This window comes from Euprymna scolopes, chromosome 17 (genome assembly GCF_053919585.1).
Source record: "Euprymna scolopes isolate OS-2025 chromosome 17, ASM5391958v1, whole genome shotgun sequence".
Lineage (NCBI taxonomy): Eukaryota > Metazoa > Mollusca > Cephalopoda > Sepiida > Sepiolidae > Euprymna > Euprymna scolopes.
Window position 1 is genome coordinate 108217527 of NC_136498.1, and position 15396 is coordinate 108232922.

At 35.5% G+C, this 15396-nt stretch overlaps 1 protein-coding gene across 1 annotated transcript in view; it reads right to left on the bottom strand.

The window, feature by feature from the left end:
• Positions 1-15396, bottom strand: part of LOC145296866 (zinc-regulated GTPase metalloprotein activator 1-like) — a 269322-nt gene that overhangs the window by 100839 nt on the left and 153087 nt on the right. The window contains exon 10 of the mRNA XM_080143000.1: positions 11528-11572. Within this exon, the coding sequence (XP_079999126.1) occupies positions 11528-11572 (45 nt within the window). The remainder of the gene's footprint in view (positions 1-11527; positions 11573-15396) is intronic.

Consider the following 15396-nt stretch of genomic DNA (forward strand, 5'->3'; position numbering starts at 1 on the left):
TTTTTGAGTTATTAAAAATCTTTATGTTCCCAAGACTTTTGAAACACCCTGTATATTAATCACTGCCATCCGTAGTTGTTTTCGTCTCACCACACAACCACTACGGATGGCATTGATTGCTGAAAATGCAGTTAGGAGATTCGAAGTTCCTATCCGTCGCGGTTACCGCCTGACGAAGGCCAGAGGAATAGTTGGCCGAAACGTTGTGAATAAACAAACCAATAAAAGATGAAAAACAACAACTAATAAAGATGAGAACAATAGTCCGAAATAAAAATAAATTAATATATCTATAGTTAAATATTTAGAGAATTATAAAGAATCGGCATCGGGACAAATATTGGAATCGTCCCATCTCTAATATATATATATATAGCCAGTAGAGTTTAGTTTCCAATGAAACATGTGTCTACCAAAGAGTGCTCAATGAGTAAACAGAGCAGGTATATGAAATTTATTTATACAAACATTGATGGCTACATATGTGCATACATGTTTCTGTAATCACCCGCGTTGGGGGATTACGTCTTCTGGCCAAGAATTATCGTCGAGAATGATATTTCAAACAAAAACATTTTATATATACATATATGTGTGTGTGTGTGTGTGTGTGTGTGTGTGTGTGTGTGTGTGTGTGTGTGTGTGTGTGTGTGTGTGTGTGTGTGTGTGCAGATATTATCTTAGCATGCCCATGTTCGCTTAAGATTAACTGTGAACTAAATAAACTGTAAAATGTTTTATGGTAAATTTCAAAGCGAACCTCTTTTCTTTTGTTAATATGGCTGTACTTGTTGCATGAGATATCTTGAAAATGCTTGCAATTTACTGAATAAGATCCAAGTGCCGCAGGAGTGTGTGTACCGTTATAATGTGTATATTTGTTTAAGTGAAGCCCCTTTTTATTTCATCGTTCTTTGAATGACTAGAAGAGAAATGGGAAACCAAAGACAGACGTTACAGAAAGGGGAATTCATTTTGTGTATATTTGCGCTAGGATCGTTTATTTGTTTGGCAGATTTTTTTTTTTTTTTTTTTTCAATAAAGAAGCGAAACTGAAAACCAACGAATACGACGAAAAAGATATGTTAAAACAGTTTCTTTTCCATTAAAACGATTTCTACAACTGTGTTTATAATTTGCAACTCAGTTTTATTGGTGCAATAGCGAAATTCGAAAAAATTGATGTAAAAAAAAACTAAAAAAAACAATGGTATCTACTGACGTTTTGTATCAATTTCAATTAAAAGCAATGACCTCTACTTAATTAGCATGTCAGAAGTGCTTAAATATTCCCGAATTATTAAAAAAAAAAAAAGAAAAAGTTTTTGATATTTATCGTAAAAGCATGTCGCCATATTTCTTTGTAAAGACATAACGTAACAAGGGAAGTAACCCAGCTATGCTAAAAACAAGTCAACTAATTCATATTTATGGTTGTTCACGCATATTTTATTAAAACATTGGTAATAGTCACACACTATTTACCTCCCTTTGAAACTCTCTGGTGTTTTTTAACCAAATATTTTATTTTCGCTAATTTTTATTAACAAATGTTTTCTTAAATAATTTTTTTCTACCTTATCGTTTTAAATAATTTTTGGATATATTCATTACTGTCGTAATGGGACATGCAGAGTTGGCGGTGGCTACGGGTGCTCCTTTTACTCCTGTTTTAAAAGTGCCCTTTTCAGAGGAATATATTAGAGGCCTTTGCTCCAGCGAGATAGTGTTCATTACTAAAGTTTTGCCATTTTTTTTTTTTTTTTTTTTTTTCACTTTAGTACTTGTCGTGAAAAAGTTCTCTGTAATTAAAAGGCATTAAAAAATTAGTACTCGTTTCTTGTGCGGTCCCATGCAGACAAAAAAGAAAAGGGGAAAAAATGGCTGCATTTCCGATTATATATGCTAATCCAAATGATTGCTTTATGCAAAAAAAGAAAAAATTTATTTGCTTCCTCACGGAGCAAATTAGGTATAAGGCAATTTTAATGTGGATAGAGGGAGGAAGGGGCCAGTTCCCCCGAGAGGGAACTGGATAGTGACAATTGGTATGAAGGGTTTCCCATACATTGACTAAAACTGGTTGCTACCAGAGCAATGGTCTGATATGTGCGGTTGCCCTGACATATAGTCTTTAGTGCAGCATCTGAAGGAACAGATATTACACTTTGATCTTTGATCTTTGATACCGGGCCAGCTGCTGATTGTAGTATAAATATAAAAGACTATTATAGAGACTCTGCGATTTAGGATTTGGTGACAGAAGGAGTGAGTCTTGTGAGCAGAGAGTTGTGTTTTTGCAGTTGGGAGAAATTAGACAGCAGAGTGGTGGAAACGTTTTTTTTTTTTTTTTATATAATTTTTTTTATTTTGGACAGAAGGAATTTACACTCTGTACGTTACTGTTTAATGTACCTATTTACTATGCCTCCCCACGGGACAGAGTTAGACACCAGGGTCGTTTTTTAACGTGGAGACAAGGTACAAAAATAAAAATTGTCTCAGTCGTGAAGGATTTCTCCTCCACTGAAAGAGAACAAGAAATAGAAGTGCAGCATCTGAAGAACAGATGGTATTTATTTGCTCCCCCACCGAGCAAATTAGGCACAAGGCCGATTTTTAATGTGAGGAGTGAAGGGAGGGGGAAGGGGAAAAGGGGGACCAGCTCCCGAGAGGTGGGAAATGGGAGCTGGTTAAAGGTCAGACATGTGGGGTTGCCCCCACATCTGGTCTTTGCTAGTCATAGCTAGTCATAGCTTGCAGTATCTGCCGGAACAGATACTGCACTTTGATCTTGTCCCGAAGGCCATGTAGCTTACTGTTTAATGTAACATGACAATTAAGTAGAGATAATTTTTTTTTGCCTTGAAATTCAATATTAAAATTTTCGAATTTCACTATTGTAGTGAAGTTGTGCCATTTTATTTAACCTGCCAAAAACATTGTTTCACTTCATTGCAAGTAAAATTAAAGATTGATTGATTGATTGATTGGTTGTCTTTGTTTTACGGCATATCAACCCCTTTCGGGTTATTTAATGCCGAATCCAAAGATTCGGAAGAAAAATATTTTAATAGAATATATTTGCTTTCAAATAGGTTTCTATTTAACCTATAGTTAGGACCCTAACAGGTACTACTACTCCGGGTCAGAGTGGACCTGGGAGCAATGGTAATTAAAAGCTGGCTCCACACTCCCCAAAGCCCGCAAGCTGGGGCCTCACCACTGGATATAGTTTAAGATCATCTCCAGGACCAAAATTAAAGAATAGCTAACATATTTTCATTTTATTAGTTAGTGATGGGGTATTATATTTTTATCTCGATTCCGATACTATTACCGATTCCAAAATCGCCTGATCGCCTAAAAACGTAAAATTTATTTTTGAAGGAAGAAGGCGGGAAAGTAGTGATTTAAAGAAGTCTTTACCTATTTTTAAATACAAATATGTTTTGTTATTGTTTTTTTTTTAATTCAAAAATTTATTTAATGTTTCCCATTTATGCATTGTATACAATATTTTTGATAAACTCATTGTGAGATTTTTAGGTGACGTTTAACTACGTCTTCATTAGAAGGCTAGAGGCAGTGCAGTAATGCAGCCTCAGGAGAATAATAAAAATCAAGTATTATGATTATGTGACGAAAGGTGGAAGTCCTAAAAAGAGCAAATATGGACAGTATAGATGCAGTGCTTGAAACCAAACAACTACGTTGGACTGGCCATGTTGTAAGAATGGTGGATGAACGATTCCTGAAAATGCTCCTCTATGGAGAACTAAAGAACGGTAACAGAAGAGTGGGTTGACAAAAACTCTGGTACAACGGTGTAGTTAAATGCCACCTAAAGGAAGTGGGCATTGGTATCCCAAACTGGGAGACACAAGCAAGTGATCAAGGGATTTGGTGCAGCAGTGTATACAGAGGGAAAGTAGTGACTGAGAATAGGAGAGAGGTCTCAGCCTAGCAGGGACATTCCGAAGACACAATCCCGACTGCTTCGCACATGCTACCTGCGGAAGGAGATCCCACACCAGGAGAGGAAAGCTCCAACACCAGTGGATAATGCACCAAGTTCTTGCCTGGTCATCTTCAGACATTAGGAACTGCGGGAAATGAAATGGAACGTAAACCTTTAATAACAGATTTGTAATTAATTGGAGTTACTTAAAAAAGAAATACGATAAACGCTTAAATGAAGAGGGATATGCAACAAGAAGAAAGGGAGAGAGCGATGTGTCAATTTTTAGATCGTTTTTTTTTAATTTTTTTTTTTATTCATGTTCACCCCTTACAAAGCATATCGCCACTTGGACGTAAGGGGCTACTATTTGAGGCCATGTCTAGGAAAGATTAACAAGATATTTGTTTATGTTACATTTAAACTTCTGCATATCAGTACAGCCAGGGAAGCAGGCAGCAGGAAGGGAATTCCAAAGTCTAGCTGTTCGAGGGAAGAAACTGTTAGAATAGAAACCTTTCTGGCATTTAGGGACATCAACAGGGAAGGGGTGAGATCTTATTGCTAAGCGGGTTTGTTGGGGATATGTACGTCGAGGGGATACAAGTGGAACGAATTCATCAGAATACATTCCATTAAAATATTTGTAAAACAGGCACAGTGATGCAACATTAAACATAGAGGGAGAGAGAGAGAGAAAGAGAGAGAGGGAGAGAGAGAGATAACTAAAAGAACATAAATAAAAGCGAATAAAAAACAAAGGGTTAAGAGAAAAGGTTGGTTGGTTGGTTTTGTTTTATGGCATATCAACCCTTTTCAGGTTATTTAATGCCGAATCCAAAAATTTTGTAGAAAAAATTTTTTTAATAGAATATATTTGTTGTTTTCAAGTCGGTTTCTATTTAACCCATAGTTGGGACCCTAACAGGTACTATCACTCCGGGTCAGAGTGGACCTGGGAGCAATGGCAATTAAAGGGTGACTCCACACTCCCCAAAGCCCGCAAGCTGGGGCCTCACCACTGGATATAGTTTAAGGTCATATCCAGGACCTTATCTAAGAGGGAGAGACTAGTGGTAGATGCATCAGCCCAGATGTGGCAACAATACTCCATGCATGGGCGAATGGTGGCCTTGTAGAGGTACAGGATACTCTCAGGTGTGAGTAGTCTTCTAGCTCGATAGAGGGAACCCACCTTCTTTGCAGCAGCCTTTGCAATGTCCTCAATGTATTTGTTCCAGTTCATATTGCCCGTGAATGTTAGGCTGAGGAGTTTGAAGATAGAATTCTTAGGTAGGGTGCTATTTGTTATAGATATAAGGGGTTGGAGAGGCGTCTTGTAATTGTTAAAGAAGAGCAGCTTAGTTTTACTAGCATTAAATGTTACCATCCATTTGCAGCCCCATTCCACTATAGTCTGGAGGTCATTTTCTTATGATTCTGCCATTGTCTTAGATTTATGTTCATCTGTTCTTCCCTTATATTTATGAATTTATAATTAAAGTTATTTAATTAAGAAATTAGATAAACGCTTAAAGGCATAAGCAAGAAGAGGAAAGGGAGGGAGAGTGCATTGAAGAATCACGTGACGCATGACGTAGTGACATCTAGGCAAAGGAGAGTTCGTTATTATCGTAACAAGTCAAGCATACAGGGACCCCTTCTATGAGTGAAAAATTTACTTTCACCATGACTAATGCTTGTGCAAAGTTTTTTAAAACATCAAAGTCATGGTTATTGAGAAAAGTGCGAACAAATGAACAGACGAACGATTTGGGGGCAATTTTGCCCCTATAATAGCCCCTAGGGAGGCAAGCAAAGTTATCCCAGAAAATCCATTCTGGCAAAAAATTTATTTTCACCATGACTGATCTTTGTGCAAATTTTTTTTTAAATCCAAGGCGTGGTTATTGAAAAAAGTGCAAACAAATGAACAGACTAACGATTTGGGGGCAATTATACCCTATAATGGCCCCTAGGAAAGCAACCAGAGTTATCCCAGAAAATCCATTCTGGTAAAAATTAACTTTCACCATGACTTGTGCAAAATTACAAAAACATCCAAGGTATGGCTATTGAGAAAAATGCGAAACAGGAGTGAATTACTAAATCTAATCTCTCTTTTGTCGGCAGGAGGGAGGGGACCAATAATGTTTTATCTGGACAATTTTATCTCGAACATTGTGTATGTTTGAGTTAAAAATGTAGCCAGTCCATTGCAGTTTTATTATTATTATTATTATTATTATTATTATTATTATTATTTTTTTTTTTTTTTATTATTATTATTGGCTCACATGGAGCTTTCACACAAGTTAACAAACGATCTGATTGGAAACCTGTGGTGTTCTCTGGAGGTTGAGTGACAACAAGTCTCTCCAGACGTCCAATTCTCTCCACCTCCTTCGATAGCATTTGCAAATGAATTTGCATAATCGCAACAGTCTCTTACCATTGATTTCTCGCCGGCAGTGGCCATTGATTTATACTGGAATTTGAGTGGCACTAAGCCTTCCCAAAGTCCCAGTTTTTTTTTTCTTTTTTTTTTTATTATTATTGAGAGGTGAAGGGGTCATACCTTTTCCAAAGATTGATTCAATAAAAACCTAACAAATCTGATAGGACTTGAACTTGAATAAAATCCAACACCCTCCCCCTCTTCTCCACGGTTGGTAACCATTATGCTACCACCCACCCTCGCATCCTCTACTAGAATGGCTGGGGATGAAGGTATGGGGGGGAGGGATAACCAACGAAAACAAAGCGCCAGTTTATGTTTGAGGTAAGAAAATAAACACCGGTGAAGTGAAAACTGATAAAGGCTGGATAATGAGAAATATTATAAGAGGGGTGGGAGGAGAAGAAGTAACAGCTTCTTCCTCTTCTACTTTTCTTTCTTTTTCTGCGTGTCTCTCTTTCATGTCACGTGACTACATAAGTTTCTATAGTCGCGTTAAACTAACTGCTTTTGGTAGGCTTTTATTTCAATGTCCAGCTGGTAACAACAGCAAACATTTCTGGTAACAGAAGAAAACCTTTCCCCTCTGCCGGGAGGAGGGGGGGGAGCAAGAATTGTAACCAGTGGCAAACGGATAATGCATCGTGAAGTTGTACGTACTAGAAGGAATACACGTTCCAAGAAGGGGTAAAATGAATTCCGCACCCCCATCACCCTCTCCCCCCCCCATCACAAACAGAACAGTTTAGCATCAGATTTTATGTCACCTTTAAGATTAAAACTAAGATGTAATGCTGCTGAACCTTACGTTTAGAATCCTTATTATAAGGTTTTGGTTGTAGAAAATGTCTAAAATTGAAGGCTTAAGCTTAAGGAGACTTACGAAGAAACTGAAACTAGCGGCTAACAAAAAAGCCTTACTTTCAATGAATAAGAAATGCAACCAGTGGCAAATGGATAATTCCTGAAGCTATATATATATATATATATATATATATATATATATATATATATATATATATATATATATATATATATATGCTTATTCAATTATATTTCACCTTTTATTTATACGAATACTTTAATTTAGGAAGCTCGATGTAACTACAGAGCATATACAAATAAATGACAAAAAGTCTATCTTCTAAATTTCAAGAATTGAACATTTTAACATGCTGAAAGAAATAAACGGTAAGATGGACAACATCTTGGAATCTGAAACAAACTTTTTGTGATATATATATATATATATATATATATATATATATATATATTAGTAAAATTATATACACATCAGAAAAGGCGTTAGAGGGATTGATCTATGTTTTAGCGTCAGGAGTTAAATAATCAATTTACTTATAAAAGCTCTACCCACGTATTTTTTTAAAAAGCCTAAGCTTAAGGAGTCTTACGAAGAAATTGAAACTCAACTGATAACAATAGCAAACATTTCAAGCAACAAAAGAAAGCCTAACATCCAACGAGCAAATGGATAGTGTGTGAAGTAATCTATATATCTATATAAAGTTGAGCTTATTTTTCTCGCTCTGACATTGATATTAAAAGCCTACCTTTTCTATTTAAAAATTATTAAAACGAATTTTTTAATCTACTCAGTCATGGATATGCAAGCCACTACATGACAGTTAACTAGTTTGCATATTCCTTTAAAAAACGAGTATTAATTACTTATTAATTTTTTTTACGGTTTCACTATTATACTGAATTCTATTTATGCATAGTTTCTACATCCTGCATAATTAAAGATGAAAACGTTCTAGCATACGGAAATATATATATATATATATATATATATAATTATTTACTATAATAATTATTAAATACTACAGACATTAGTGCTTCATCCTTTCAGGAATCATCAGTGCAGGGTGTCACAATTAACATCAGTCGATAAATTCAAACCCGGCAACAGAAGCCATCTCTGGCTTCATTAGCAAGGACCTAATCCATTCGACTACCGTTAACTACGAGAAATACTGTTGAAATTTAAACATTTATTCTTTTTAAAAATTTTTTTAACGTCAGTCAGAGTGATCTAACCATTATATGATGATCTGCGCATGATATATATATGCATATGTGTATACTTTACCAGCAAGTCATTATTTATGCATGTCTGATTAAACACAACTAAGTTTGTCTTTTTTCCAATTTTGCTGGTAATCTTTTCTATTCGTCGAGCGGTCTTTCTTGTTTCGGTTGGTAGGTCATATAGTATGACGCACAGTGGTTGTTGTTCAGCTATATATCTAGTGTTTTCCATCGGTACTTCCAATCATCCTCAGTGCCATACTATATAACCTACCGAAACAAGAAAGACTGCTCAGCGAATAGAAAAGACATGCATGCATATATATATATATATATATATATATATATATATATATATATATATATATACACTTGTATATTTTGGCAGCAAGTCATTATTCAAGCACATCTGATTGAACATGACAGAGTTATTTTATTCTGATTTTTTTTATATCTTTTCAATTCGTTGAGCGGTCTTTTATATTTCGGCTGGCATGTTGTATATTAAGGAGCCCAAAAGTTGTTGTTCAGCCATATTTTTCTCAAGCGCTTTCTATCAGTACGTCCGATCATCGTCAGGAACGATTGTTTTTGTTGTTGTTTTCTTTATTGAGGCTAGGCGTGGAAGATAAATGGAAATTCTTTTAACTTTCTTGAAGTTTTACATTTGGATTTTACCGTCACTGGATCTTTTATCTTCCACCAGACTATCCATTCGTGTGTAATCACCTTTTTCTTCGCCATATTCCCTCTGCTTCACTTTTTTTTGTTTTCAAGTAAGATCTTTGACTTACTTGTTGTTTCATCAAATACTTCTGCATGCAAAATCCGATCCCGCATTTTGCTAATTCCTACCCTCTGATGAGAAGGAAAGTATTTCTTCGAAACTCTGCGGATTAAGGACTATCGATTTATCTAGTGTTTCCTTTTCAGATTAAATATGTTTTTAACTCATTTCAAAGTGTTTTTTAACATATTTTATTAACTGTTTGCTTATATATATATAAGTAACCTTGGTGCGTGTGCGGAAAGTCTTGAAAAAATAGTAAAAATTTAGTTTTACAAAAAAAAAAAAAAAAAAAAATGGAGAGTTCTACTTGTAATAAAAGGGAGGTAAATATTTTCTGAAAACTGAAAATCTTTGACCAATTTAGCAAAACTTAATTTTGTACTGTCTTCGAAAACTGCTTTCATTAATAATCAATTTTTTTCCCTTATCGTTTTTCATAATTTTTGGATATTTTCATTACTGCGACAATTCAGTAGATACAATAGGTCTTACTTTAACTTCAATATTTCAGTTTTAACATTTCGTTACAATAACAAAGAAGAGAAGCTTTCTCTGAAAAATATACAAATATACATGCATACGCACACATACGCGCATAGATACACACACATACATATTAGGTTGACAAGAACGTTCTTGCGGAATTTTTGATTTTGATTTCAAACGATGTATTTTCAAATATGTTTTTTGTTATAATATCTTTATTTTATACATCATTTTAAAAAACGTTTTTTTTTTTTTGTTTTTTTTTGTTTGTTTTTTGTTTTTTTTTTGCTCTATCTAACCTTTTAAATTACAATCGTTTTAAAACAATTATGTTTTCTTTTCAGAACGTTGAATACAAGATAAAAATAAAAGCAAATTCGCACAAGTTTCTTATTTCAATTCAAGCTAGGCTGAAAAACTGCTAAAAATATGAACAAAGCGTTAACCACTACTGAACGCAAATCACAATGGTGGTTTAAGAAATTTGTGGCAGCGATGAGAGTCTTGAAACTGATGAGTGTAGTGGTTGGCTATCGGATGTTGACAACAATCAGTTAAGAGCCTTAGTCAGAGCCAATCCATGCACAACTGTTCAAGAACTTGCTTCTGAATTAAATGTAATGTATACAACGATTTTTCAACCACTTGAGAGAGATTAGAAAAACAAACAAACTTAATCAATGGATGCCTCATGAATTGAACGACAACCAAAAGAAACGCCGTTATGAAGTGTCATCTTCCCTTCTTTTATGCAACAAAAACCTATTTCTCGGCCGGGTCGTGAGTTGCAATGAAAAGTGGGTTCTTTATGACAACTGATGGCGTTCAGCTCAGTGGTTAGATGCCGACGTTGGTTCACAAACACTTCTCAAAGTCAGAGTTGCACCGAAAGAAGGTCATGCTGAATGTTTGGTGATCTGCGACCGGTTTCATCCATTATAGTTTTTTGACTGCATGTGAAACCATTCCGGCGATGAAGTACTGTCAACAAATGGATAGAATGCATCAGAAACTTCGACAACAACACCCAGCACTAGTCAACAGAAATGTTTCAATTTTCCTCCATGACAATGCCTAACAGCATGTTGCTAAACCGACCCTGCAGAAGTTGAACAAATTGGGCTACAAAATTCTGCCTCATCCGCCATACCCTCCAAATCTCTCACCTACCGACTACCACCTTTTCAATCATCTCGATAAGCATCTCGACAGGGTACTTGTACAGTTTAGTCAAGACATTAAAAAATGAAAATATCGAAAAAAAGGTTATATTGTGCATATCCGTTTTGGACTGAAGATCTCCGAAAAAAAATTTCATTTAATTTGATCGAGTAGTTTTTTTTTTTTTTTTTTTTTTTTTTTTTACAGCGGAAAAACACGTTCTTATTAGAGTGCGTTGAAGTCAGCCATTATGGAATTTGTTGAACACTTCCCAGGAGATAACTCCATATAAAGCGCCGACACTCCCTCCCCATCTTTATTACTAGCTTTTCTTCCTAAAAATCGAACCTTTTGCTCGGTATCATAACAAATTGTTTTTTCACTGTAAAAAGAAAAAAAAAAAAAAAACTACTTAATGAAATTAAGTGAAATTTTTTTTTTTTTCGGAGAACTTCGTTCCATAACGGATGTGTACAATATAACCTTTTTTCGATATTTTCATTTTTTTAATGTCGTGATTAAACTGTACAAGTACCCTCGACAGTAAGCAATCATGGAAAATGACTCTTGTAAAAATTCACAGTGAGTAAATAATAATAAATATCAATCTTTTACTTACCTTCCTTTTATCGTTTCGACCAATTTTGCAGCAGAATTGATTCCTCTGTGGAAATAAAGAAAATAATCTAAATTGATGAAAATGAACGAACAACATTAAGTGAGATGTCAACCTCAAGGATCAAGCCATTCAGTTTATGTAAATTTAAATGCATAAAAAACCGTTTGGATCGATTGCTTTGGACTTGGCAAATCCTCATTTAATTAAAAGATTAAAAGTTTTGGAAAATGTTCACATCTAATCCTATAAAAGGAACAAGGACAATTAGTTGTAGCTTAATTATAGTTTTATAAAAAATTAGTTTAATAATTTAAGGAACAGACGTTAACATAATAATTAAATTAATAATATTAAAAAATTTAGAAACCTATATGAGAAGCTTTCCTAAAATAATGCTTTCTTTTTTTTATTATTCCGCCCGAATGGATCACAAATTGAATTGTTATGATGACTGAACTTATGCATTCATGAACTGAGAGTTTCATCTTTCTGTTGCAGATATCGATGGTGTTTGACACTAAGAAAGCAACCCCTGTCATCGACGTCCATCAGAAGCAGAAATGTGACATTGAATTTCTGGCAAAAGTGCATTGATAATGGTGATGACTACGTAGAAAAATAAATTCTGGAATACAAAAGGTCACTGGTTTTAATGGCAGCACACTCGTCTTCGTAGGTCTTCAACTTTATGAGTTAAAAAAATAGGAAGCGTTACTATTAAAAAAAAAAGAGAGAAAAAAAGAAGCAAAATTAAAATATTATGCAATGTTGGATAGGAACGCTTAGTAAATATTTTACAATAAAAATTCATATAAAAAAATATATACACACCCTAATCTAACTGTAGCCTTATTTACACAAAAACAAGCAAACACATTTCACATATGGTATTTGGGAGAAAAACAAAAAAAAAAGTGAGTGTTACTTGATACATTTTTTCTTTTTTTTTTTTTTTTACACAGTGATCACCACTTATCAAGGCCCGGAAGCCACTCAGGGATAAGGGTTATTGCAAGTACATTACGTTAGTGAGATTTGCTGAAGTGTTTACTTAAGGGGGCGGTTCATTAGGAATTTGTTAACATTGGACTTGAAGACATCCAAGTTGTAGTTCGGAGGGAAGCAGGCAGACGGAACAGAGTTCCACAGGCGTGCAGTTCTAAGAAAGAAGCTTTGTTCATGGAATCCGCGTTTTGATTTAGGCACAGATATAGAGTGGGGGAAATTTTTCACAGTGGATTCAGCTAGACGGGTGTTTTTCGTGAAAGATTAGCGAGGGGGGGACCAGAGATTGGAGTTCAGACGAGCATCTGCCATGGAAATAACGATAAAACAAGGATAGGCTCGCAACGTCTCTTCTGTGGGAGAGAGGTTGCAGGGTAGAGAAAAGGGCATCCCCCACTAAGCCACGAAGTCTATTTTGTACTCTGTCAAGGCAGGATAGGCTGTTTTTAGCAGCTCCTGCCCAGATATGGCAACAGTATTCCATCCTTGGAAGGAAATTTCGTATTTATTATCATATTGTACCTAATATATATCACTGACCCGCTGGCGTGGCCCAGTGATATATTAATTCATGCAGATTTTGTATTTATTCTTCTTATTTACTTGCCTCCCCACGAGGGAAAAGTTAGACACAATTTCGGTTTTTAATGTGAGGAAAATCCAGCTCCCCAAAAAGGGGGCACTCTGGAAAAGAAACAAAAATAAAAAAAATTGCCTCACTCTAGAAGGACTTCTCTTTCACTGACCAAGGTCAGAAACGGTGAAGTGTAGTATCAGAACAGATACTACACTTTGAGCTATTAAATCTTTTATCCAGGCTAAAAATACCATGCAAGTTCGATATGAACAAAAAAGCTTAGGCACAAGGCCAACTCAAAGGGGCGACAATGGGAATCGTTGGTCATCCTTGTCATTCCAGAACCAAACAAAAGTTTCTCTTAGCTAGTATCTTCTTCCACCATAATACCGCATCCACCCTTTCGTACTGGGGGATGTCCTACTTAGAACCCAATTGTTCAAACCATTTCTTTTTTTTTTTTGATGTGTAAAAACAAAAAAAGATAACAGTAATGATGATACAATAATTCATTTGTGTCGAGGGCTGGGGAAGTAAAAATAGAAAAGTAGTAGGATCCTCCCAACCCCGTCTAGATAGACTGCCCGTTCCACTTCAGTTTGTAAAGGAATCTGAGGTCCTGTGGGACAGTCTTTAAGTGTGGATGCCTTCTAGATAGGACAAAATGGAGAAAAGAAAAATTGGCGGGTAGGGGGGGGGGAGGGATTAGTGATTGACTTCTTTCTCTCCAAAATGGGTGAAATGTGAAGGGGAGGTGAAAAAAAAAAATTGCAGTTAGGAAGGTGTGGGGATCTTGGAGGCTTCCTAGTCGGGGAGGGATGGAGCACTCACTTGGCTAGTTAAGAGGCTAAAAATTAGATTACACTTGAGAAAACTGCGCGTTCCACACCTAGGCAGGGAACACATATTCAAATTTAGCTCCTTTTCATGCACATCTTCTGTCAAATACCGCGCGATGTAACCTCTTTCTATTACATTTGAGCTTCACCTGTAGTTGGTGTTTAAAGAAAGCGATCCGATCCTGATCAGAAAAAGATAACACCTCCAGCCACCTTGCAGTCACGACGTCCAAATCACCATTCTTGCCATGGTCAGGATCGTAATGTCGTCCATTTATCTTTCCCGGTGTCATGACGGCCTCACGTTGTCAACGACATTGGATACAGTAATCAGGCAAGGATGCTCGGGATTAATGCGAGCCGTCACCTCATTGACATATGACCAGTACTGGCGGAGTTCGCTGCAATCAATCAAAGCATGATCAGTCGTTTCTACCGCTATTGTTCTGCAATGGGGACAAGCAAGCGACTCAAAAAAAGAAAAAAAAAACGAACTGCATTGTAAAACAACCGAATACATGTCAACTGATGTCACGGTAACATATATTGAGCGAATTTCTAACAGTATTTTGTCTAGTTTATTATTTATAATACCTTTTCCCAAACGTACCCTCTCCGAGAGACAGTCGGCTGCCATTTTGAATTTTCCAATACATCGGTAAACATTGCATGTTTTTCGAGCTGAATAAACATGTTACACTGAATAAAAACACGTGAATTATATCCAGTTAGGTAGAAAAGTAACTTATCTTGCCTTTGATAACATTTATTTGTTCTATATTTGTTTTTTGACAACTTTTTCGAATGTATGTGTACAGTAATACAAACCCGACTTTGGTTTCATCAGTAAGAATCGAAACCAAAACATACAGTCCTCCAATCTTATCTGTTACCATCCGACCTAAATTCATATGCATACAAAAGACTTTAAAAATAATTGTTTTTGTAAAAGATATGAATGTATATTTGTGCATGCATAAATATAATACCTTTAGTCGATTTATGCCAGCCAAGTTCCCATTTTTTTTTTTATTTTGACCCCTTAGCAGCTATTTTTACAAGTTAAAAATCAAATCGAATTTGTTCTACATGTCCAAATCCCCCTATATATCAAGTTTAAAGTCTGTATACCAAAAATTGTCAGAAGAGTTTTGTAGGGCCCGTTCTTAACATAGACAGATAAAGTCACTTCATATGGCCGTATGGATTTGTTCGTTGCCAATGGAATCAGAGATGGCTTCCTTGCCAGGTTTGAATCTGGCGATAATCATGATATCCTGCACTGAGGATTCTCGAAAGGATGAAACATTAGTGTCTGTAGCTATTTAATAATTATTATAATAAATAATTATATATATATATATATATATATATATATATATGCATGTATGTATATATAAATATATATATATAATTTATTTATGCAAACATTGATGGCTACATATCTA